We start from the raw sequence: 26689 nt of genomic DNA, 5'->3' as shown, positions 1-26689 counted from the left end.
ACAACTTTGCTTGGTGCTTTTGCAAATGAGGGGCACATTTATTTATACTACTTCCTAGGGACTAAAGTACAATTACTATTTACTTTACAAGTCCCTAAAATATTTACACTTTGGTCCCGTTTCTAGAGAATTCTATACTACCTTGGGACCTTCTTTAGCCTTCTTGAGAGTTCTAAAATGTTCTAGAGTCTTCCGCAAACCTCTAGAACAATATCTGCCCCTTTCCGGACACAAAATTAGGCGGAAATTGTGGCGGGACGTCGCACTAGTCTGTTTTCAAAACTCGTTTTGGTGGAAGAAAACCCCTTAGTTAGTCCAAAGGTTCTATCCTAAAAGTTTTGATGATAACAAACTTATAGCGTTCAAATCTTGTGATTGTAGTGATAACCAGAAACTCACAAGTAAGTCCACATTCAAAGCCAAGATTGGATCAAAAGTATATAATCAATTTTTTGCTGAATTATAGTCAACCACAGGTGGTATGTTACAGTCATGGTTGCTATCCATCCGGACTTATATTAATCATTACATGAAAACCAACTGATGGACAGACAGAAAGTTGTTTGGAAGGTTATCTGCAATATTTGACAATCATCAGTAAGTCAAAGGAATTGGTTACATAAGGCTGAGTGTTTCCATTGGCAAATGCTTAAACCCCGGTGCAGTCAGAACAAGCCAGGATGAAGTGGTATGGTGACCTTAGGGGGACTGAGAGACATGGAAACTAGGTTTACCCACAGGCAGACTTGTATGGCCTTGAGGAGAAGTCTTAAAGATTTGTTTGGTACTGTGGTAGACAAACTTAAGCTACCGTGTTCCAACAAAACACATATAAACATCTGTTCAGCATACATATCAAATAAAAATTGAATCTTTGTATGAGGTTCAAAACATCAACTCCAGAAAACAACAGTTTTATAAATTAACGCAGGGAACAAATAGATATAGTTGAGTCCAGTCACCAGAAAGAGTCAACAAATATTTCTCTGCACATGCTTTTACTTCACCAGTGAATTGGGAGGGGCAGGAAGTTAAAAAAAGCTTATTTGCTGAAAAAGGTGATGCTTTTGTTCTTTCTGTTTCTGAAGGGCATGGACTTTCATGTAATAACTCCAATATGTGAAGCTGGAGTCGGAAATCATCAACCACAGAAGAACTCAAAAGACTTCACTGCATCTATATTATGTCATCTGTGAGCTCTAGAGCGACCAGCCGATAAGTTAACTGGTCCGGTGTATTATAATGAGTTTTAGTTCATTATAATGTCTTGCACGAAAGGACTCTTGGAGTTCTAAATTTGCATTGAGGCAGATGCAGGGAACAATCCAGGTTACTTCTCATGTTTTTTGGTGGAAGGAAATATCACCTGCATGATTTTTGAGGGTAGAACTAAAATTTGAAGGTGAAAAAAAAAACAGAATTATCCTAAAATCTTTAGAAGAACACAAATTTGAATTTTCTGTTACAATTTCTGAGAGGAAAAAAAAACATGGTTGTACATGTTGAATTCATCTTTCTCATTATGTCATCCTTTTCAAGGCAAAATCTTTGAAGTCGAGATCATTTAATCCTGTGTGAATTTACGAGTTGTCTCCAAGTGATAAACATTGTTAGCTTTTAGTTTCTGTTAGGTGATAGAATAGTGTATTGAAGTATGATAACACAACAACTGTTGTTGAACTCAATACCATCTAAGTTTTCTTATTGTCTTTGTCCACTCTATTTTATTTCGTAGGACTGGGCAGGTATAGGTGCAGATGGAGGAGGAGCTAGACTTTAATCTATCCCAAAACACTTTCTTCGTGTGTTTCAAAAGGTTATAAAACAAAATATGATACCATTGATTTGGATTATGTTTTTGCGGAGATAAATTTTACCTTGTAAAGTTGTGATCGATAAAAAGATAAATTTAAAGTAAGAAATTTTGATTAGAACACAAATTGTACTTAATCAATTGGAATTTAATACTCTTTGTTTTGTGGTCCAACTCATAAAGAAGGAAAAATGAGCTCACAGTGAGTTTCAAGTTTTCAATTAAAAAAATAGCACTAAGTGGACCCTTTTTTTTTTACATTAATAAAAAAGAACTAAATTAAGTAACATTTTTCGTAGTTGTCTAGCCAATCACTAAAGTTGTCTTGAAGTTGTCGAACAACTAAAGAAGTTGTCCCGACAATTACAACAGTTGTCGGACGATTAAAAAAGCTGTCCCAATAACTACGACAATTGTTGGAGTAAAATGTAAAAATAAAAGTTTGGAACTACTGTGAAAACATCTTTTAATATAATATATATACTCATTATTTGTCACTTTTACCTAATTTTTAAAATTTGACAAACTAGTTTGTCCCTTTTAATAGACCTTTCCGTTTTAAATTATAATTTATTTATTTAAAAAAAATCTTATAAAATTTTATGTCTAATTAACTTATCTCGCATAAAGTTGAGATCAAGATATCTATATTGAAACAAAATGAGTAAACTCAAATCACATCAAACTAAAATGATCTATTAAGTATCTAGAAGGTTTATTAAATCAAACAAATTTCAGAATTTGTTTCAAACGGATTTACTTTTTGTTTTGCAAATTGAAAAGAGAGCACTTGTTATTTTTATTTTTTTTGCTATAATGAAATGTCTCAAAAGTCTTAACATTTTCCTTTGAATGAGATGATATTTTAGAGGCCTCTAAGTTCAAGCTTCTAAATAGAGTCGATTTTGGAATGGATGTCACTTCAAAATGAAATTTTCACTAAAAATTTGAAGTATTTTGTTGATCAACAAGAGCACCAAGGAAGTGCACCAATGCACACAAAAAAGATCATAGAAGCTATAAAGTTACTGAACAAGATGAGAAAATCAAATAAGGCGTATACCATCTTTCAGAATTTCAAATTATATCTTGAACATGTAACCAAATTCACTTGAAGTACATTTACATGTAGCGTATACATGTTTTCACAAACCACAGAAAAACTTTCAATCTCCGAGTAATAAGGAAAACAAGAGAAACACAAGATACCCTTCATTCATAATGCACATTCAAACCAGCAATATTATGGCTCTACACAGCAAAAAGGGGAAGGTTCAATTGAAAGAGTTTTGGCAAGCTGGAAACAAAATGTAAAATCCTTCAAACAGCTTGGGGTTTAATGATCCTGGTGATTCACAAAATTTTCCGCTAGTTTATTTTCTTTCTTTGCTTCTTTTTGTTGCCTTTCTTATCGGGGCATGTGCTTAGAGCAGTTCTTCACATTAAAAAGAGTGACTCATAAAATTCAATCTCTTGGACGCACAGTTCTCTTATCAAACTCCAAGACAATGCTTCAGCTCCAAAGATTAATCAACCTCTTTGTGATGCTTAATACAACAAAGGTAATGAGACATAACGGGCTAACAAGATTAGAATCACTTGAAATCATACAAGTCCAGATATCAACTCTAAATAGGCAGATTCACTAACAATATTTCTGGTCTCAATTGCCATTTTTGAAAAGAAAAAAAACGTCTATCAAAGAACACCTACAGTGGCAGAACCACATTAAAGCAAGGGGATTCATATGATACCCCTTGCTCAAAACATTTACTTATTATACATGTAAATTACAAGCCAAAAATAATAAAATGCATGATATACAAGGGTTGAATCCCCTGGACTTGAAACACAAGCTTGATATAGTCTAATTATATAAAAGTTAGATCGGGCTTGATGAACTGCACCAACACCTCTCCCCCATACCCCAAATTTGCTCAATCTTATATTAGTAAGGGTCAACTATATGAATAAATTGCGTCAGTTCTACTCTATTTAACTCCATTTCTGCATGCTAAATAGAGTAATGGACACATCCTAATGAAGAGTAATCAAATTATCTTAACACCGGCTGTCAACCTATCAAACCCTCCTCATGGCCATCATCAATACACAACCCTCCATGCCCTCGTACCTCAAGTTGGATAACTTTCAAATAGTTCAAAGGGAAATGCTTCAGCAATTTCATTTGTGGAGTGATTTTTCCTCCTTTTATGTTTATCTCGTTTAAAATAGATTCAGATTCTTCACTCTGATCCAGTTAGTACAATGACTAAAAAGGTATCTACTTGTTCTGGCATCCTTCATCTTTGTTTTGTTCTATATCATCGGATTTAGAAATAGGTGCTTATGCGGGTTTATACAGAGAACACAGAAAACTTAAACATGGATAAGAAAGGGAACAATGTTCTTCCAAGATAACCTAACAAAATTCAAGTATAATGCAGAGCAACTTTAAACCCAAAACATCTCCAATGATACCAAATACTCAAATTCACTTCAAAAATGAAATTTTTTTCTTACAAGCAGAATAGTATAAGAAGTAACACTAATATCAATTGTTCAACTTCATGTCATCGAAACATAAATTTCAATCAGATTCCCAACAACAGAAGATCTCAAATAATACCAATTAACAAATTTACCCCAAAAATAACATTTTTTTCCTTCTTAACAAAAAGTTCAACAAACTTACAAGTCAAATACATCAGTGATCTTCCGAAAAACTCGTACTAGCTTCTCCTCCATGATCCTGTTTAGAACAGCAATGATCCCCATGATGATGACTCTTTGATGGGTCATTTTCTTTGTCATCGGCATCATCATCATCGCTATCGTCTTCATCAAAAGGCTTTTCTTTGTGGAAAATGCAACATTTCTTGGAACTCTTCTTGTTGAGGAACTCGTTGTCCACAGTTCCTGCTTTCCACGACACTCTCCTCTTCGGCTTCAATTTCAAAGTTAGGGTTTCGATTGGTTGCTGCTGTTGTGACGATGATGATGATGGTGCAGATTCCGATGGGTTTCCTAGGGTTAAGGTTACCGTCGATGTCCCGGTCGCCGGCTGTGCAATTTCCCTCGTCCTTGTGGCCATTTTCCCGATTCTAGCCGTCTCTTTCCCCTTTCTCTGACTTGTGTTTTTTTCTCTGGTAAATAAGAGAATGTAAATTGGTTTTTAACTATAAAACTTAAATATTTGTCACTATACTTTCGTCAATAATTTACATTTCTATGTCGATTTTACTTTTGTTATTTGCATTTAACATATTTTTGAAAATTATTAAATTTAATAAAATCAAAGGATAATATAGTAATATTATATTTATTATTTATTGTTTCTCGAGGAGTGTATTAAGTTATTTTTTTTTATTTGTTCCTAATTATTTATCTATTTTGAGAAAATAAGAAAAGACAAATTTTTTTACCTATTATACACTCAATTAACGCTTTAAAAAAAATAGAGTTATTTGAAATCTTAAGTTTTTAATTCATCCATATTATAATTAATAGGGATATAACGATTAATATTACTATGTTAATTATCATTTTCTTAATAGATGTCAATTGTAATTAAGAACTATTCTTGGACGAAAAAGTATTTTAATTACTCCCTCCTATTTAACACTTAAGCTTACAAAAATTATGTCAAAAATGTTTTTGAGCTTATTGAGGACATTACATATGAGTATGTTTGAAGGTCCTGAATTAAAATAGAAAATTAATTAATAGTTGATTATTTTCTTGTTTTCTGCTTGATAGCCATAGTAGTTGTACTTAGATCTCTCTTTTTATTGTTGGTATTACTATTATTTTCGTAACTTTTTGCTTTTTAGATATTATTGTTTTTTTATATTTTGAATATCATATTATTTTGTTGTTATACTGTTCATTCTTATGTATGTTGTATATTGTCTTTTGTTGTTATTCGTCCTTATTTATGCATTTCATTCATCAAACTGATTAGATATACTTTATTTTAAGTATGTGGTCTATCAAAATTAACTTTGTATCAATAAGATTTACGTATACCTTCCTTCAGATTCTCCTTATAAAATTATACTAAATATATTATTATTAAAAAAATAATTTATTTTCATATTGCTCAAAACTTAATATCTAATAAATAGAGGTGATATAGTAAATCAGAAATATATTATTTTTATGGGTAAGTTGTACCATGTAGTAATGAACTTTTAACAAATAATTCCCGGCTCTAACAATGTGGTGATAAAAAGAGTACTAACAAAATGTTGTATTAACACTTCAACAAACAATTAGCTTGAAGCAAGTCGGTTATTATTTTTAAAATATAAAATATATGTCTAAATACTAATATATTATATTTAGCTTTGTATATTAAATGATCAAAGATGATTTTTTTTCTACCATCAAATTTTATAATTTAATCTTAGTCAATAAAATTATACATAGAAAAATTTAATAAAATATTTTAAAATATTATATAAAAATTAGAACGTAAGATATTAATAAAATACTTTTAAATAGTAAAAACTTTCTAGAGAGTTTTTGTCAAATTATTATGAAAATATCACGTTTTGACTGTTATTTTTAACTTTATATATTATTTTGAAAAGTAACAGAAATTAATGAAATTATATACATATTAATTTTTTGAGATGATAATAATTTCAAAAAGTTTAATTCTGATCTTACAAAATAAAACAACCACAAAAGTAAGTATGATATCAAATTTATATTATAAACTATATAAAATAATCAACGATCATTTTATTGACATTTTTTATTTAAATGAAAGACTTTTATTCGAAGCAAATGATTCATCTTATAAGTAATGATCTTAATCAAGTAACTAACAAAGCATTTGTTTTTCTCCTATTATTAAACCTTAACCTATATAAAGAATGTTAAAATATCTTTCAGCTCTCTTAATCTTTTTTCATCAAAAAATTATTATATATTAATTTATTATGGACATAATATGTCAAAAGAAAAGTTCAGCATCATTTAAAATCTAAGTAGGGAACAACAGTCTTTCCCATGAAAATTCAATCGACAAAGAAATTGAGAACTTAGCTTGAGAGCTACAACATTACAATATGTTATGCTTTAGAGATGCAGACACATTTCAAATATCTTTACAAAACTATATTTGTATCCCAAGCAGTCTTCACGTTTTTCTTCAATACGTCTACATTACATTTGGCATCAAAGAAGACCTGGAGCTTTTATTCCACAAACAAAACAAAAACAAGGTTGATTTTTAGTAGTAATTCATGAGACCTCGAATTTCCACGTTCCAGCGTACATATGCCAACAGATGTTATATCGCTTTTTCTATATATTTTCTTATTGCTCACGCTTCAACAATCATAGATTTCCCAAAAAATTGAATTGGGGATCTTTGTGCATGAAGCAAAACACTCTTTGATATCCATAGCAACCAAACCAAAGGTTATCTTCTTTGATTCAACTTCAACAAACATCAACAAACAAGTAGATCTCATCATTGAAAACTTTTTACTTTATAGATGATCTAAATAATTTATCGTACGTAACACTCTATTATCCTTATTATGCCTACCGTATCCCACACCCATTTTTCATTGTCTAATTGAAATTCTTTAATATCGTTTCTTCTTCGCTTCTGGATAGTAGTCATAAGAAAAAATGATGAATTTCTATCACCTTCTTTTAATCATAGAGCTCTAAATTTTTATTTTTTGTATATGGTGCGAACATCCTTTTACAAAATTAAAATCATTTCATATATTAATTAACAATATCAAAATATCTTTCATATCCCTCAATCAATATCAACCAATCTGTATATGATAGTGAACACTCTTTCACCAAATTAAAACCATTTCATATAATTGTTAACTAAGTGTCTTACCACATCTTAGGATATTCTTTTCTATGATTCTTTTTTTTCTTACGTTTTTCACAAATTAGTTAGACAAATTCAAGATTTCAACTAAGCAAAAAAAGGGGAAAAATTGAGGCTCAGATGTGAATTTTATCATCTAATTTATCAGACTAGGTTGAGACCCTCTTATCTCACCAATTGCACATTAATCATCACAGCACTCAAATGATTGCACCAGCCGGGAATCGAACCCGGGTCTGTACCGTGGCAGGGTACTATTCTACCACTAGACCACTGGTGCTTGTTGTTTTAAAACTACAATTTAATATTTTAATATATCTTAACTTTTCAATTATTCATATTGTATAAAATAAAACCAGGTTGACCTAGTATTCTTTTTGATTTGCAGTTCTAGATAATAATATCTAATGAATTGATTTGACGAAAATAAAATAACAGATAATCTACATCATTAACCCACATATGAAGTTCTTTTTTCCTTTTGAGAATTTTGTGTTTGTTGACTTGAAGTAGGGTTGTGCATCGATTGATTCAGTTCGATTTGAAAGTTTATCAATTATTGATAGGTAGACATGTTAATTCATTATGGATATTGATTTATCCATTATTAATCGTTATCGATTTAACCATTAAGATTTATACACAAGTTTCTCTTTTATAAAAAATTATTTAGAAATAAGATGTCAAACTAAAATACCATGCATATGACTATTGAAAAACTGCATCTTGCTCAAAATCAAACACTGACACATTTTAGAATAATTGAGAGCTTGAGACCATTAGAAATAAATTAAACCCTCTGTTAAGGACTTTATGTATGGAATGATATAAATATAGTTTACTAATTTGCTATCTGGTTATCAGTTAACTTGTTAAGAAAATCTCAATCTGTTAAAAATCGATAGTCTATATTTAAAAAAATTAGAACCATTAAAAAAACTATTAAATCAATGATTCATTACAGATAAATCAATAATGTTTTTTTTCGATTCGAGTTTGAATAGCCCTCACTCAAAATTCAATTTAGTTGTATTGTATGTAAATTTTACATTTTTCACAAAAGAGTTTTAATCTTATATTTAAGAAATTTGAAAATAATAAATAAATAATTTATGTTAAATATAAATTTGTTAAAAGTCACAACAACAACATACGCAGTGAGGTATATCACTAAGTGGGGCCTGAAATGATAGAGTATATGCAGACCTTACCAAGTTACCATTATTTTGTACGAGATAGAGTATAAGCTTTTAGGCCTAAATTGAGCAACAAATGTAGGAATTGTAACTTTACGATTAAAGTAATTAAAGTTTAACTCTATTACGAATGCTAAAGAGAGAGAGAAAAACTCTTTACTGCCTCATAAATGTCTTTATCAATTATCTGTCAATATTTTTAAAAATATAGGAGTCCATCAATTTCATATGTTTTTTAAGGGATGCATCGGAAAAATAACATCTTTAGTCCCATCATTCAGTACTCTAACAAATCTCCTTTTCATAGATTCATTAAGTAAAATATATACATAAGAAATAATCTCTTTAAGTCATGTCGACCTAAATGATCTAAGCAAGTTGTCATAAAAACACTCTATTATCCTTATTATGTTTGTCGGATCCGACACCCATTTTTCATTGTCTAATTGAAATACTTTAATAACATATCTTCTTCGCCTCTAGATATTAGTCATGAAAAACTATGGATAGAAACCATATGAGAAAAGGATTAATTTTTGTCACCTTCTTTTAACTATATAGCTCTAAAAAAAAATTTTCTACATATACTGCTAACAACCTTTCATAAAATTTAAATTATTTCTTATACTAATTAACAATATTAAAATATCTTCCAGTTCCTTCAATCAATATCAACTGCAAATAATTTCATCAAATAAAAATCATTTCATATACTATCAACAAAATGTGATATCACATCTTAAGATAATCATTTTTATGATTTTTCTTTTTCTTACAATTCTCAATCCTTTCTTCTTCTTCAAGTATATTAAATCATTATTGAGGTCAAACAAAAACATGTAAAATAAATTTTAAATAGAAACTAAGAAAAAAGTGGGGAAAAATTTGAGGCTCAGATGCAATATTTTATCATCTAAATTATCAGACTAGGTAAAGACCCAAATCTCACCAATTTATGCATTAATCATCACGGCACTCAAACGATTGCACCAGCCGGGAATCGAACCCGGGTCTGTACCGTGGCAGGGTACTATTCTACCACTAGACCACTGGTGCCTGTTGTTTAACACCTTCAATTTATTTTATTAATTAAATAAACAAGTTACCATTTCAAATATGAAAATAAGATTAGGTTAAACTAGTATTCTTTTTAATTTGCAGTTCTAAATAATATATTTAATGAATTGATTTGACGAAAAATAAAAGGACAGATAATCTACCTCATTAACCCATATATGAAGTTCTATTTTTCTTCTAAGAATTTGTGTTTGTTGAGTAGGGTAGTGTGTCGCTTGATTTGGTTCGGTTTTAAAGTTTATCGATTATTGATATGTAAAAATGTCATTTCATTATACATATTGATTTATTGATTATTGATCGTTATCGATTTAATCATTAAGATTTTTTATGCAAAAAAATCTAGAAATAAGGTGTCCAACTAAAATACTATGCAAATAAGTGAAAATTGCAACACTAACACATTTTAGAATAATAGAGAGTTTAAGACTGATTGAAATAAACTAAACCTCATGTCAAGGATTTTATATACTAATGATATAAATATAATTTACTAGCGGGTTATTAGTTGACTCGTTAAAAAAGCTCAAACTGTTAAGAATCGACGATGATCTATATTAAAATAATCATAACCATTCAAAAAAGTTACTGATTAAATATTCATTACATATAAATCAATAATATTTTTTCGATTCGAGTTTGAATAGCCCTAACTTGAAATTCAACTTTGTTGTATTGTATGTAAATTTTACATTTTTCACAAGAGATTTTTATTTTTATATTTAAGAAATTTGAAAATGATAAATAAATAATTTACGTTAAATACAAATTTGTTAAAGAATCACAACAACATACCCAATGAGGTATGCCACTAAGGGGTCGTTTGGTACAAAAATGAATAATGCAGGGATTAGCAATGCAGGGCTTAGTAATGCAGGGATTATTTTTACGAAATGTTTGGTTCATTGTTTCTTATCTAATTTTGTGTGTGATTTAAATGTTTTTTTTTTAAAAAAACTTTCCAATTATACCCTAGAGTTATTATGAGATATTTCGTGTAATTGAGTCAAAGTAGATAATTAACGGAGAATATTATTTTTTTATAACATTTTTAATTAGTTAGGAGAATAAAAATTTTATTGTCATGTTCACTATTTTCTCACTTAAATTATTTGAGAGTAAATAATTGTCATCTTAATAAATTAGAGTTAATAACTCAAAAGGTCACACAACTATAATGATTATAGAGAAAATTTATTGAACTTTGTTTTGTATCAATAAATTTTAAAAAACTCTTTATCATAAAATAAAATAAAAATATAAAATAAATATAGAAAAATAAATTAAACTATTTTTATACTCGAGATGTATGTGTGTGTATATATGTATACACACTCTTGTTTTAGACTACTTGTGTAATTTTTAATGAACTTTCATTAAGAGACAATATTTTACTTGGAATTGTTCTTAAATTCATACATCAACATTAACATATTAGTCGGATTATAATATTTTATATTAATAATAAATAGATTAAGTAATTCATATTTTAGAAACAAAAAATTATATCTAAATAATAAAAGTTGTAAGCTAATTTATTTAAATAACTTTATTAGTATAAATATAAAATATAAAATCAAAAAAATAAATTAAATATTAAAAGGATTTGAGGGGTATTTTTGTCTTTACCTAGAATAGTCCATGGTATTAGAGCTAATACCTCCAAATGGAAGGTATTAGCAATACATCACATAATACCATGTGGGATGTATTAACTAATCCATGGATTATTTATACATAGGCTTACATTCCTACCAAACACAGTATTAAATTATACCACATCTAATACATGGATTATTTCTTTCAATACATCCTTCCAAACGCCCCCTAAGTGAGTTTCTGAATGATAGAGTGTATGTAGACTTTATCATTTAGAAAGTTTCTCGTTTCAAGTGCATCAACAAACTACAAGAAGAAGAAGTAAGAAAACATATCAGTTAATAAGAAAAATATTGTAGAGTTTAATTTACAAGAAAGAAACAATAACATCAACAAAATAACTTTATAATTGAAACACAATAAACAATATATGACAAGAACTACGAGTGTACGACTAGTATTAGGCAACAATCTTCACAAAGACAAAACATCACTCAATTTCTACTGACCTTCTATCCTAATATGTGACCTCCGCTCCTTCCTATCCAGAGTCATGTCCCAGTTCTAAGAAGATACACCATTTCTTGTTTAACCACCTCTCTCTCAAAAAAAAAATTAAATTCAACCTACCTTCTACTCCTCCGCTTACGCCTTGTAACCAAACCAGTCTCTCGCGCTTCTTCATTAAGGCATCATCACATCTCCTCTTCACATATCAAAATTATCTTAGTCTCACTTCTCTCATATTGTTCGTCTAGAGGCCACTCTAACCTTTTTAAATTTGTTAAGAGTTACGTATACTAATTCTTAAGGGATCGTTGAAGTAGTTTGTTATAGATGAGCTATGAGTACGCTATACTATGTTTGGTAAATTATTTATAGACAAATTAATATTTGATTTGTAATTTGAAAACTGACATAATAAAAACAATGTATAAATTACCGGAGAAGGTAGTTATTATTTTACCAATATGTGAAATAATTATATAACTAATAATTAAGTGTACCAAATTATCCCTAACTAGCTACCATAAATAAGAACCTTCTATTTATAGGCGTTGGAGCCTTTAACCCTACAAATTGTAAAAGAAAAAAAGAAAAACACTGAGATCTCTATTTAGCACGGAGCAGAAGCGCCATGGCTTCGTGCTGTTCATTGAGCTTCTCAACAGTCTCTTCAAAGCCTAACAAGCCTTACTCATCACCAATTTCTTCTTCTCTTGAGCTCCCCTTTACTTCCCAGTTGCCATTTTCTAAAAAATATTCACTTTATTCCAATCATACCCTTCTCCAAACTCAATGCCGGAAAACCCAATCACCGGATTGTCCCAGTTTCTTGGTACGTCTTGCAATTCTTTTGACACCCTTTTGATTTTCACGTTCAATTTTGAGTTTAGAAAAGTGAGCCCAGAATTTGAAATTAGTAATAGGTTGTATTGAACATAAATGTATATTGAAGAGTTTTACTACGCAGCTGTTGGTTTACAATATATTTCATGCTCAATCGAATGAGATGACTTGAAAGAGTTAGACTTTAGTTTGGGACTGAGATGTAGTTGATTGATTGTTTTTTTGGTATGGCTTTGTGTAGTGGCTGAGTTTTAGCCAAAAAGGGAAACTTGATTAGTGATTGAATTGTATTTTTGTGATTTAGGTTGTGGGATCTGCGAAAAAGCAAGAACCTTTGAGGGTAATGATATCGGGAGCTCCTGCTTCTGGTAAAGGAACGCAATGCGAGCTCATTACCAAGAAGGTAATGGTTCTTTTTTTTTTCTTCATAGGGACAAGTTGGTTGTTATGATCTTTTATGTTTGAATTATCTTTATGCTGTTCTATGTAGGTTTCTCTTTTTGGAATGGATGATGATCCATTGGGATTTTGGTTTTATAATTCTGAATATGAAATCTCTATTCTTGAAAGTTTATCTACTAATATAAATCGTCCCAATTTCCACTAATATGTGTGTTATAGACCAGGTTGTACAATATAGAGGTATACTTCCATTCATGACTTCTGACCATGGGTGTTTCTAAATTTGAGGACCAGTTTTTTACCATATTACTGGTATCATTCTACCCAGGACCTCTTATGACTTGACCCTTACTCCATTTGGTTCGTAGACTGATAACACAAGAACTGGTATGTGGGGATTGTTATACACTGATTGACAATACCGGCATGGTTAATACCAGTATTAGCTATGCATGTTGTATATCTAGTATAAGTCACAGGGTGATACACCTCTTTTACCACAGCCTAAAAAAGCAGAATTATCAGATTTATCTGCACTCTTGTAAACTAAAATCATCATGTAAATTTGTCCAGTTATCAGATTTGTCTTGAAAAGCATCTTACTAGCATCTGTTCAGCTGTTCCATATATTTACGTTATTTCCTTAGCATAACATGTATGTCTCCTATGTGTATTCTCTTACAATTCACTGGTACCTTGTTCCCTAGCCTCTTTATCTTGTTTATTATGAATTCTCATCTGGTTCCTCTAAATTCTCATTGGTGGGTTTGTAATATTTCCTTCAGCCGAAATTGTCCATATTATAATCAACTTTATCTTAATTATTAGCAAGTCCCTGCTACTTGAACTCACATTCTTCACATTTCTTGATTGATTTAGCTTTAGTTTGATTTCCATGCTCCTTATTCCTTCCCTTGTTTAACATGTAGTTGTAAAAAGGTATGTTGCTAGTAGCATTTGATGTTCCATTTCAAAAAATGTCTCTAGTTGCAGTCGATGTTAGTTGCTACCTTAATTACCCATTTTCCTTGTTATGTATTACCCTGTGAGAAGTAATAAATTGAATACCGTGAGCTCATATATGCAGTACGATTTGGTGCATATTGCTGCTGGAGATTTATTGAGGGCTGAAATTGCTGCAGGCACTGAAAATGGGAGGAGAGCAAAGGAGTATATGGATAAAGGACAATTGGTACCAAACGAGATAGTTGTAACGGTAGGTTTACCTGGCAAACTGGTTCCTGCTTTTGTTAGCATGCTATTTTAAAGGTTGAAAGAGATCATTAGAAAGAGTGTTTTATTCATATGTGATTTGTTGATTCCTTGTTTTAGATGGTCAAAGAGCGGTTGATGTGTCCAGACTCTCAAGAAAAGGGTTGGCTTTTAGATGGATATCCTCGGAGCTTGTCTCAAGCAGTAGCTCTCAAAGAGTTCCAGCCAAACCTTTTCATTCTTCTGGAAGTGAGGTTCTGCTATTGATATCCTCTGATTGTGTTCTCAATCTCTTTCTAGTTAAAGCCTTAAGAGGATGAAAAGGATCAACATAGAGTATCCTGCATTTAAAATTTACCTGAAAAAATCTTTGAACGGGAAAACTGTGCTTTTGGTCTGTGAAAACCTAATTTTAGCCTTCAATTGAGAGAACTGTGCGCTTTTGGTTCCTCCTCTAGCATATTTCCCTACAAGAGTCAGATTACTTCCTTAAAATGCAAAAGAGTATCAAAATAACTTTCTTAGCATAAAAGGTGAATAGTTGTATGGTTTAATAGTTGTACTTTCATGGAATTTATCAGTTGAGGGACCAAAAGCTGATACTATCAGTTGGAGGTTTAGTGGGCTTGACTGAATACTGTGATTCGTTAGTACCAAGATTACAACTTACAAATAACCAAAAAAAAATTATTTTTTTCCTTATTTTAAATATGATTAGTTTTTTCTGATTCTTTTTTGTTTCACATGTCGTATATTAAACTGCAAGAGGTTTCAGAATAAATGCACCTTCATCGAGTCATCAACCAATGTTTTAACTTTTAACAGGAACACGTTATATTGTAAATGATAGGTACCTGAAGAGATACTTGTTGAGAGAGTGGTTGGCCGTAGACTAGATCCTGTAACTGGGAGAATATACCATTTGAAGTATTCTCCGCCAGAGACCGATGAAATCGCTGCAAGGCTTACCCAGCGCTTTGATGATACAGAAGAAAAGGCATGTTAATGCATGAATACGTACATTATTGTTGCTACAACTGCTGTAGGGCTTTTCCTTTTGTATGAAGCTTTTAAATCACGTAAACTTTTTTAATTCTTATTTGGTGGAAGCCTACCGTTTGTCCCATTGGTCATTTCTTGACCTTCTAATCAAACCATTTTAATCTATTCTCCTCCTGGAAATTTTGTTGCAGGTCTCGAAATTTCCATTTTCAACTAAATCTTTCTTTTAGCTATTTCCTTTATCATTCTTGCTGTCCTTTTCCCTTGCTTACTCAAGTCGCTTTGTAGATAACTGACTTAAGTATAGGTTTCTATAACATTATAAATAATGTTGTGTGATCAGCTTCATTTTTGTCTAATTTCTTTTTCAATTTACCGTTTACAGGTGAAGCTGCGTCTGCACACTCACCGTCAAAATGTGGAATCAGTTCTCTCAATGTACAAAGATACTATATTCCAGGTATTCTTTTTGCCACAGATGTGGTGCAGTTGCTTCACTCGGGAATGCAGATTGAAACACTCATCAGTCACCATCAAAGTGTGGAATCATTCCTTATATACTTGATTCATAGTTTATTGGGTTGTTTGATGGTTTACAAGGTCTTGGTTAACAGGAATATAGTCCATAAAAGACAATGTGGAAGGGACTCGGTGGAAATGGTTCGATGAGAAAGTAGTTTGGTTTTCTATTTGGCAAAAGAACAATGATATGGTTATAAAATTTCGTTGTTTGACATGTAGGTTACAAAATGATTACTTTAAATTATCTTCAGTTCATCCAGGTCATCCTTCCTCATAACAGTTGTAAAACAAAGGAAAGCCAAAGCAAAAGGGCTATACATCCTCTTTTATCTTAAAATTTACTCAATAAGCTAAAGGAAGAGTAAATCCTTTTGAGTATTACATTCATACTAATCAATCTGGGGGGAAATATACTTAATCAAGGACTCCCCTTCCCTCTTCAATGAACAAGGATACTGTATGTTCTTTCTTTCCATACGCGTGCATGATCGTGTTGTTATCATTTCCTGGTGTTAAAACTTCCATCTTCTCTGAGCTATTTTAATTTCAGGTGGACGGGAGCGTTTCCAAAGAGGAAGTATTTGCTCAAATTGATGGTGCATTAACTCAACTTCTTGAAGCAAAGGAGTGAAGATTTGGAACCGTAATGTCATAGAGATCAGGAAAAATCTGCAGAATGTACCATGTAATACTCAGGAGGATCATCGAAGACAAAAGAGTAACATTGTTGGTTGCTATCCCTCTTATACAAATGTATGAAATGTTTATGTATATCGTATTTGCTTCCAACTATCTATGTGGATATTCATTGAATCAGATTCAAAGTTTACTACAAAACTTGTTTTGTTGTAAGGCCCAGCTCGCTAGTGATATTGTTAGCTTCGAGTTTACACCTATCCGGCTTTAAGACGTCATTAGGGTGTAAGACCTGCTTATTTATGTACTCAACATATCTCATGTATTTTTGCCTATTTGGGACTCTTAATCATGGACATAAATACCCAGATTTCTGATTAATCCAACTTCTGAAGTTTCCAATCACAGCAGAAAAAAAGTACATTTTATCTTACACAATTCGAACTTTTACATAAAGAAAGTGGAATATCACATCACATGGTATAAATTTATGTATATCAGATACCTAACACTAACTTGAGAATTATACTACAGAGCAACTATCAACAGGGAAACCCCAATATAAAAAAAAGAGAAACTAGACCTCAGAAAAATTGTTCCCTTTTTTCTCAGATTTGCTTGAAGATCTAAACGTCAAGGGTTCAGCATCGACGAGCATATTGACAACCTCTTTCATGCTGGGACGCAAATTAGGAAGCTTAGTAGTACAAAGTGTGGCAATTCTCAACACTTTGATCATTTCATCTTGAACAAGGTCAGATACCACCTTTTGATCAAGAACTTTGTTAATGCTTTCCTTGTCATTTAGATGAGTTGAGGTCCAGTAGACCAAGTCTTTTCCTTCTCCATAGGCTTCTTCTATTGGTTTTCTTCCAGTTACTAGCTCCAATAGCACGACACCAAAGCTGTAAATGTCGTTCTTTTCTGTCACTCTGAGAGTGTATGCTATTTCTGTCGAGCAAACATATAGGAAGGTAAATGCAAATTCAAGGATGAAAAGTAACAAGTAGAGACAAAATGGTAACTGAATTTAAGGCTTTGTTGAGACTTACCAGGCGCCATGTAACCATGAGTACCTGCAAAACAACTGAACTCGGATCCCCTAGAAGAAATTTCTGAAACTTTTGCAACCCCGAAATCTGAAACTTTTGCTTCATAATACTCATCAAGTAGAATGTTGGTTGATTTGATATCTCTGTGAATAATAGGAGGGCAACAATCATGATGCAGATAAGCAATTCCTTTTGCAGCTCCAAGGGCTATTTTATATCTCTGGTACCAATCTAGTTCTGGTTTGCCAGCCTTGATCTCTCGGTGTAGTGCCTCGAAAAGATTACCATTTGGCAAGTACTCAAAAACCAAGATATTTGAACCTTCTTTCATTAGACTGGCATACAACTTAACTATATTTCTGTGCCTGATTTTCCCCAAGATTTCCATTTCCCTTGTCAAAACTTTCACACCGATCCCCTTCCACAGCTGCTTCACAGCTACTGTTCCACAACCTTTCTTCAAGTCTAACCGATAAACTTTTCCTGTACCTCCACTTCCGATCAAATTGTCCTCATCGAAATCACAGACTTCATCTGCATCAAATTCCACAGGGTGGAAACTCTCAAGCTTCCATTTTGCATTTGTTCCCTTGGCTTGCTCCAGTTTTTCTTCATCGTCTATGTCATGACTATGCTTATAGTTTAGGTAACTGACGAGCAATAAGCCACCCATTAGAACCGCTAAGGAAAGCAACACAATGCAAGATACCACTAGTTTGTTTAACTTATGTTTAGCAGCCTTTCCACCACAACTGTCCAAGCCTGAGTTGATCGAGAATCTGATGCTTTGGTCGATACAAAGTCCTTTGTTACCAGCTAATGCCTTGTCTCCTCCCAGCGTTAAAAGATCTAATGATACCTCTCCTGATAGCTGGTTGTTAGAGAGATCCAATGAAGACAGCTTCAGATTGTCCAAGCTAGTTGGTATTGTACCAGTGAGTCTGTTGTGTGAAAGATTCAGAGAGTTCAAAGAGGTCATTATTGATAAGGAATTGGGAATGCTACCTGTAAGAAGATTTGAAGCAAGATTCAGGTCTGCAAGCCTAGAAAATTCACCCAATTCTGATGGGATAGTCCCGGAGAATGAGTTTTTCTCCAAATGCAAAGATGAAATTTGCTTTAGTTTTCCAAGTTCAGAAGGTATTGCACCCGAGAAGTTATTGTTATCCAAGTAAAGCCTTTCCAACTGTGTGAGTTTCCCAAGTTCTTTTGGAAGCTCACCTGAAAATCTGTTATTTGATAATACCAACTGATTCAGGCTAGTAGCAGCCCCAATTTCCGGGGACATAGTTCCACTGAATTCGTTATCACTGAAATCCACCATCAGTACATTTGGAAGTCCCCATACATCACTGGGAATTTTCCCAGAAAGTTGATTCTTACTGACCCTCAATCTCTGTAAAGGCTTGCACGACGAGTAAGTACTCGGAAACTCCCCTGAGAAACTGTTCTCAATAGCTAGCAAAAACTGCAGGTTCCCATTTTGGCACAAGTACTTTGGGAATCCACCAGTAAACTTGTTTTCAGATATGTCTATGCTATTCAGGGGCGAAAACCGACCAAGATTTGCTGGAAATGCCCCAGAAAAATTGTTCCTGTACACGGAAAAGCCATTAAGATGCTGCATATCTCCAAAACCAGGAGGAATTTCACCAGAGAAGTTATTCATGAATACATGAAAAACTGTTAACTTCTTCAGGTTCCCAATTTCTGGAGGCAGCTTCCCATACATATGGTTGCTAGAGATATCAAATTCCTGCAAAAGAGAGAGCTCTGCCAGTTCTACAGGAAGTTCCCCTGTCAACTTATTCTGAAACAGCTCAATTTTCCATAATTTTTTCAGCTTGCTTACTGACTTAGAGAAATTCCCAGAAATCTGATTTCTTGAAATATCCAATGTACCTAGTGCCTCCATTTCAAAAATGGATTCCGGGATTTCTCCTGTCAAATTTGAACCTGCCAGGTAAAGCCAATACACTTTCTTTAAATTCCCAAGAGTCTCAGGAATTTTACATTCAACAAAGTCATTATCTCCGAGGCCTAGCGCAACCAAACCAGTCATATTTCCAACCCAAGATGGGAATTCCCCGGAAAAGTAGTTAATCGACAAGTCCAACACTTCTAAGTTAGTCAACTTAGACAAATCAGGTATCGTTCCGTTCATGTTATTTACTGTGACATTCAAGACTCTGAGACTGGTGCAGTTGGTAACTTCACTAGGAAGTTTCCCTGATAGTGCATTTGAAGGTAACACAAGAGAAGTGAGACTTTTGAGTGAAAAGATTGAAGGTGATATCACCCCGGAAAGCGATTTATTATCAAGCGAAATTTCGATAACAAGACCAGTATTTTTATCACATGTAATTCCATAGAACTTGCAAGGAGATTCTGAGTCCTTCCAAGAATCCAAGTAATTCAAAGGGTCATTAAGCTGCTCTTTGAAATGCAAAAGAGCCTCAGTTTCTGATGTTAAGGACTTACATGGCTGGACAAAAAAATTCAAAAACAAAAAAACAGCAAGAATTGAGAGGGAGTTTTGGAGTTTTTGGATTCTGGCCATTCTTGAAATTTGAGAAGGGCAAAAGGGTCATTTCAAAGAGGGGACACAAATCCAATCAAGAACTCCATTATTGCCATGATGGGTGTCCATCCAAGAAACAGCTGAAAGAAAAACAGTGGAAACTCAGAAACCAAAAACTAAGATAAGTGGTATATTAAAAAAACAAGATAATACTCATATCCCAATATAAAAAAGTTGTCTTTTTAAAAAGTGTTGTATACCTAACAAAATGTTTGTCATGTACTTCATATAACTTTCCAACATGAAATAAAAATTGCAGTTCAAGAAAAAGAAAACTTACAGATACAGGAATTCTAGATTATAAAAGATGGGATTGTTGGGTGGGGTTGGGAAGGAAATTAACTTATGTTAAGATGTCAATTTCCCATTTAGTTGTGAATTACACTATATAAAAATTTAATTATCTCCCTTTAAAGTGACTCAAAATATAATAGTTTCACCTTATTTTACAGTCTGTCCAGGTTATGAAAGAAGATACTCATTTACTCCCCAAAAAAATTAGATAGGAATATAACCAAACAAAGAACTAACAACATACCCGTGTGATCTCATAAGTGTGGAATCTGGGGTAGGTAGAACGATTGTTTTTGAGAGACCCTTCGAAACATAATTGCAAGAATACTAGGAATATAACCAACAATATTGAAATCTTGGATTTCTATATTTGTAACAATAACAAAACAACTTTTTTTCCAAGAAAGTTATAGCAAACTACAATAGGCAAACAAGGAACATGGAAATCAACTAATTGACATAAAACAAACAGCTTTCATAATTTAACAGAAACAGAGATATCCATAGAAACAAAAAAGTAAACTTTCATAAAGATCACAGTGACATGCATCTTTTAGGTCCGGTTTGATTATAGATTTTGAAGTTTTACGAGCGAAAATTCCAAAAGTCCAAATATATCAAATTTCATGGCCAAACAGATACGAATATAAATTTTCAAAATACCATCTAAAATCTATGGCCAAACGCGTGTCAAAGAATCATCTGATAACTCATATAACACATAAAGTTTGAATTTTTATGTAATTAAAAGACTAACAAATGAACAAGGCTTAAAGAAAACAAGAGTTATACCTGAAATAGTAAGATGATTTTCTGTTTCTCTTATTTATTCACACATAAAGAGGCAGAAAGCTTCAAACTTTTTTGTTTTCTTGAATACCCAAAAGAATTCAAAAATTTGAATGAGACCCCTCTAAAGGGAAAATGGGAATTTGCAGTGTCAGTCACCAGAAATAGATAAAAGAAAAAGAAGTTTCTGAATGAAGAGTTTGTTGGTTTTTAGTCTATTTAGTGATTATAGAAAAATAAGGTTTTAGTAGGAACACAAAATGATTTGAGAAAAGACAAGAAGAAGAGATAAGGCAAAAGTGTGTGTTTGGGGGGTGGAGGGGGGGGGGGGGGTGTTAATTAGTGCAAATGATTAATTAATGAAAGAAAACAATATTGTATGAAGGTGAGTTATGCAACAAGAAGGTGACAAAAAATGAATAAAAGCTTTTTAGAATACTTTGGTTGAGATTAAGACCTACTCATTTTGTGAGGAGTTACACTTTTATATATTCGCAAGTGTTAGATGTTTGGTCAAGTTTTAATAGAATATTGATATTAAATTTATTGTTTGAGAATCAATTATATATGAATAAATTTTTTTTTAGGCCTTCAAAGAGAAAGCGAGGATTAACAAGTGAATTCCATAGTTTTTGAGTTTAAGTCTTAAAAATAAAGGTGTAATAGATTTTTTTCTATCTAAATCTTATATTACAATTCTTTTTGTTATTAGTGTCGTGTTTTCTTTTAATTATCGATTTAGTTCTGAGTGATTTTTTTTAGAGAGTAATAGGATATTGATATTAGATTTATTGTTCGAGAATCAACTGTATATGAATAGATTCTTTTTTAGGCCTTCAAGGAAAAAGAGGGAATTAACAAGTGAATTCCATAGTTTTTGAGTTCAAGTCTTAGAAATAAAGGTGAAATCGTTTTTTTTTTAAACCTAAATTTTATATTACAATTCTTTTTGTTATTACTATCTTGTTTTCTTTTGATTATCGATTTAGTTTTGAGTGATTTTTTTAGTGATACTCTCTCCACCTCGATGAGGTAATAATAACGTGCATACACTTTACCTTCTTTAGACTCACTTTATGAAATTTCATTAAATATATTATTGTTATTGTATATTACGGATTACAACTCTTTTTGCTAGCTAATATCTGAAATTAACCATTCGTACGTATTAAATGTCTAATTCACCACAGCTATAGATAATATAAATAGAATTAGTAATTTTAAGGAAAAAATTAATATAGATAACTTTCTACAATAATAAATCAAATTGCAATACATACGTAAACATAATTTTCTTTATCATTGGATATAATAATCCTAAAATCTATCTAATTTATGGGGTTATGCTCTTCAAATATTTTTACTAATTTAGATCAACGTAGTACAGTCACTGATCCCAAAATCTCAAAAGATATGAGAGATATTCTACAGGCTAAAGTTACTACTACTTTAAGTTCTTTTTTCAAAAAATTAGTTTCATTATTTCATATATGGATTGAATATAATATCTTTACCATATTTAAAAAGCCAAAATCAATACTTGATGTTTCAAAAATTTATTAAAATCTTCACGATTATAAACTTACCTTTTTCGTATTAATTATGTTTTTTTCTTTTGTTAAAAGTTCTATTTTAAGAAATAAAATGATCATATTTCAATTTTGAATCGTAACTTTTTTTGTTGTTGTGTATGTTTGATTCAAGAATGACATTTTTTCTCTCTCGATAAAACAGGTATTAAAACTTAACTATAGTGTAGTAAATTTGAGTACAAAATTGATTATAATGTTTAACTATTGATTAGACCAATTGTTATAAATCCTTTTTGATTTGAGTATTTCTTTTCTAAAAGATATTTTAGTGTAACCAAACAATAAAAAGTTATTCAATTTTTTTTTTAATCAAAGTTAATAATATTTTTAGTTTTTTTTAATTACTTGGTGTTCAATGTATGTTTATTAGTTTGAATTTAACTAAATTTAGATTTACATTAAATAATTTCATATAAGATGTTTATATAGTCTACTACATATAACAGACCTAGCATTTAATCATCAAAAATTTCACATAGAATGTTTATATTGCTACTATATAAATAAAATTCAATTTAAAAAATACTTACCGTTCTATCACAATCGGTGTGTTTTTGTTATCGGATTGTTGGTTAGGAATGGGGGACCATACATGCAATATTTTATAGTAGTTATGTAGGGTTGACTGGAAGTCAATGTAAAATATTATTGAGATATGAATAATATAATGTGTGTGTGAGATATTATCCAACACCACACAATTTTATGATATGCTAAGCTTTCACTTCATCAACTTTCTGCTTCACAATTTATCGTACCTTTTTTTAGCCATTATTTTCTTGAATATTTTATTTTCCCAATTTTCTTGAAATATTTCTTGCAAGCTTTCACTCAATATTTTTTTTTCTATTTTTAATATGCAGTTTCATATACATACCTAATCAAGCAAATCTCACATACAAATTTGTTCAAGCCCTACTATATGGAAAAACAATTATATATTTTTTTTTAAAAAAAATTGAAATACTAGGTATGTTACTATTAATTAGGAACATATTATTATAACTTATATTTTAAAAATATTACATATATTACTATTAACTAAGAGTTTTCTTTTACGTATCTTTCACCTAGATATATGTATTTTTGCTATTACAAATATAAAAAATAGAAAAAAAGGTGAGTGAAATTAGAGAGGGAGCCAAGCGAAATTTGTATGTATCTCAGATACATGTGAATCACACTAAATATTTGTATCTATATTTTAATGAAAAAGGACAAATATACCCCCGAACTATCATAAATGGTATGGAGATACCATCCATTATACACGTTTCATAATCTTATTCATCGACCCGACATTTTCAAATATCAAGTCGACGGATAAGATTGTGTCACGTGTTCTCATTTAGTCTTCTGTTAGAGTGAAAGACATATATGCTCTAGTTATGGACGGTTAATGCACCAATATCCCAATAATATAATAAAAGGTGTGTGCATACCATTTCTAATAATTCGGACATATTTATCCTTTTTCCCATGTTTTAATTTACAATTTTAAGTTTCTCAATCTAATCCCTAGCTAAAATTTTAAGAAAAAATAAAATAACAGGATGAATAATATGGTAAAATTAGTTTTGGAATTTCAGCCTTCAACGTTAGCAAAAGGCCTAATGTTCTAAACCTCATTTCATTTACGTATTTTCCTTTTTGGAAATTTAATTCCTAGAAACTTTGTTTTCTTTATAACCATTTAGAGTCGAAAACGTCCTTTTGTACACAAATAAATAAAATAAAATAGTCTTGTTTATATCTTATTTTTTGGGATTGATGACATGTTTTTTGGCCTAAATAGACTTGATGCTTATCTTCCTTCACCACTAGGAAATTGAGTTTTTCGAATTATAATCTAACAAAATACTACGATAAGGTTGAGGTGTAATAGTCAGGGTGGGGGTTAGGTCGGAACATTGGACACATATAAGGAGGAGATAATAAATTTAAAATTTTACTTGCATAATTTATTTTTCCTATTTTATTAGAGAAGTTATTTTTTTTTTGGAGAAAATGTTTTGATGATTCAAATAAAACGTGAGTTATATGTCGTCTTTAACTTCTAAACCGTTCAAACTTCTGTCGATTTTCACGTGTGATATATACATATATTTTTTTAGAATAAACATTTGTGATGTCTACACAAGATTTGCCTAAAATGTTATTAAATGATAATCGTACATCAACTAATAATGTATTAACCTTGTTTTCTTTTTTTGTCATTTATACTTTCCCAAATCAACGATGTTAGTCTAATTAGTTACGCTAATCTTTTCTTTCTTTCATAAACACATATTTCACTTAATATAGGAAAATATTTATTTAGAAATAGCATTAACTAAAGAATTTAAGTTGATTAATCTCCTACTTAACTAAATTCAATTTGTGTTTACTATATAAGCTTATGCTGTGTCGTTTTCATCGAACAACAAACTCAACTGACTAATTTTGACCGGAAATTAAGTTGTTTGGCTAAATAATTTTTAATATTATATAGAAATTGTTAATTAAAGTAATGTTAATTAGTATTAACTAAAAGAGAATTTGGTTGCTTACTACAAATATTATTCCTTTATATAAACAGGATAAAGTACGTACGTAGGCGCAAGCTAAATTATTATTAGTAAGTTAATTAATAATCATACATTAGAATAGTTAAATTTGTTAGCTACAAAATAGTTATTATTTTTTATTACTAAATTATGATATAGTTGAGCTGCTTGATTTTGATTAGCTGTTTGACCATCTTAGGAAAAATGATTTTATTGGTCCAGTGTGTTTTGATTATATTACAAGAATAGTCTATAGTAGATTTTAATCATTACTTCAGCTTACTAAAATTAATGTTAAAAATTATAATTAATCAGTAAATTAGGTAACAACCAAATCAGTTTATACAATTTATATTACAAAAAAAAAGTCAAAAAAAATCATGTGGACTATATTTAATTTTCAGTTTTATTTTCATACTTTTAAACGGTAGTTGAAATACTAACTTGTCGATAGTTAAACAACCATATAAGGTTTAACAAGGAACTTAATGTTGATTACTTATGATAGAAAAAAATGATTTCCTATAAAATTAGATTTTATTACAAATTATGTGATAGATATTTATAAATTTAAATCTGAAGAAAATAAAGCATATACGAATCTTATGTCAACGAAGCTGCGACCCCTACATCCATATTGATGGAATGTGAACAAAAAAAGGGGCTGGAAAAAATGAATACATTGATTAAGACATGAGCCACAAATGAATATTAGTAGTAAAGATTGAAAATGACTACTAAAAATTGTTTTATGTGTGCTATATATAATATTATAAACTCATGAATTACTTTAAAATAATTACTTAGTATTTATGCAATAGATTAAGAAAGTACCACAAAAGCCACAAATTTCTACATGAATTTACTTGCTTTTCTTTCGTGTTAAAATTGACTAATGCTTTTTATAAAGATAGAATATAATTAGCTCAGTAAAATTTATTTTTCTTTAGAAAAAAACAATGTTTAACATGTACTTGCTTTTCTTTCGTGTTAAAATTGACTAATGCTTTTTATAAAGATAGAATGTAATTAGCTCAATAAAATTTATTTTTCTTTAGAAAAAAACAATGTTTAACGCATGTTGGCTAGTGTAACACTCAATGATTCAATTTTACAATTAATTCAAGACCTATCATAAGGCCCACATAGCTATTTAT

At 31.0% G+C, this 26689-nt stretch overlaps 3 protein-coding genes and 2 non-coding genes across 7 annotated transcripts; 1 reads left to right on the top strand and 4 right to left on the bottom strand.

The window, feature by feature from the left end:
- Window positions 1-4520: 4520 nt before the first annotated feature.
- LOC101253197 (protein phosphatase 1 regulatory subunit INH3) lies at window positions 4521-4907 on the bottom strand. The gene has a single exon (XM_019214582.3). It carries the CDS (start codon window positions 4905-4907, stop codon window positions 4521-4523), a length of 387 nt encoding a protein of 128 aa, XP_019070127.1.
- Window positions 4908-7891: 2984 nt separating this feature from the next.
- On the bottom strand, window positions 7892-7962 carry TRNAG-GCC (transfer RNA glycine (anticodon GCC)). The gene has a single exon. It is a non-coding gene; the product is annotated as a tRNA-Gly (tRNA).
- Window positions 7963-9863: 1901 nt separating this feature from the next.
- TRNAG-GCC (transfer RNA glycine (anticodon GCC)) lies at window positions 9864-9934 on the bottom strand. Its single transcript has one exon. It is a non-coding gene; the product is annotated as a tRNA-Gly (tRNA).
- A 2644-nt stretch (window positions 9935-12578) lies between these two features.
- LOC101253795 (adenylate kinase, chloroplastic) lies at window positions 12579-16879 on the top strand. 2 transcript variants are annotated; one of them, XM_004241786.5, is made up of 7 exons: window positions 12579-12893; window positions 13209-13307; window positions 14394-14522; window positions 14639-14767; window positions 15369-15515; window positions 15906-15980; window positions 16593-16879. In XM_004241786.5, the coding sequence occupies exons 1-7, from the start codon at window positions 12693-12695 to the stop codon at window positions 16671-16673; spliced, it is 861 nt and encodes a 286-aa protein (XP_004241834.1). In that variant the 5' UTR covers window positions 12579-12692; the 3' UTR covers window positions 16674-16879. The 2 variants fall into 2 exon arrangements, with proteins under 2 accessions (XP_004241834.1, XP_025887362.1); XM_026031577.2 differs by lacking the exon at window positions 14639-14767 and having other exon boundaries at window positions 12619-12893.
- Window positions 16880-17048: 169 nt separating this feature from the next.
- Window positions 17049-21853, bottom strand: LOC101253498 (receptor protein-tyrosine kinase CEPR2-like). Of its 2 annotated transcripts, none has more exons than XM_010324463.3 (3): window positions 21398-21853; window positions 17731-20391; window positions 17049-17629 (listed from the first exon to the last, which is right to left on the bottom strand). In XM_010324463.3, the coding sequence occupies exons 2-3, from the start codon at window positions 20288-20290 to the stop codon at window positions 17256-17258; spliced, it is 2934 nt and encodes a 977-aa protein (XP_010322765.1). In that variant the 5' UTR covers window positions 20291-20391; window positions 21398-21853; the 3' UTR covers window positions 17049-17255. The 2 variants fall into 2 exon arrangements, with proteins under 2 accessions (XP_010322765.1, XP_069155404.1); XM_069299303.1 differs by lacking the exon at window positions 21398-21853 and adding an exon at window positions 20850-21163.
- Between the last annotated feature and the right edge of the window lie 4836 nt (window positions 21854-26689).

Source organism: Solanum lycopersicum, chromosome 6 (assembly GCF_036512215.1).
Source record: "Solanum lycopersicum chromosome 6, SLM_r2.1".
Taxonomy (NCBI): domain Eukaryota; kingdom Viridiplantae; phylum Streptophyta; class Magnoliopsida; order Solanales; family Solanaceae; genus Solanum; species Solanum lycopersicum.
Note: the sequence above shows the minus strand (reverse complement) of the source record. Positions and strands in the feature narration are given on the sequence as shown.

Bases quoted from the DNA above. Each gene is read 5' to 3' on its own strand.
- LOC101253197 (XM_019214582.3), bottom strand. From the start codon at position 4,907: ATGGCCACAAGGACGAGGGAAATTGCACAGCCGGCGACCGGGACATCG.
- LOC101253795 (XM_004241786.5), top strand. From the start codon at position 12,693: ATGGCTTCGTGCTGTTCATTGAGCTTCTCAACAGTCTCTTCAAAGCCT. The intron at 14,523-14,638 runs GTAGGTTTACCT...TCCTTGTTTTAG, and splicing joins CAAACGAGATAGTTGTAACG to ATGGTCAAAGAGCGGTTGAT. The intron at 14,768-15,368 runs GTGAGGTTCTGC...TGTAAATGATAG, and splicing joins ACCTTTTCATTCTTCTGGAA to GTACCTGAAGAGATACTTGT.
- LOC101253498 (XM_010324463.3), bottom strand. From the start codon at position 20,290: ATGGCCAGAATCCAAAAACTCCAAAACTCCCTCTCAATTCTTGCTGTT. The intron at 17,630-17,730 runs GTAAGTCTCAAC...TTTGCTCGACAG, and splicing joins TCATGGTTACATGGCGCCTG to AAATAGCATACACTCTCAGA.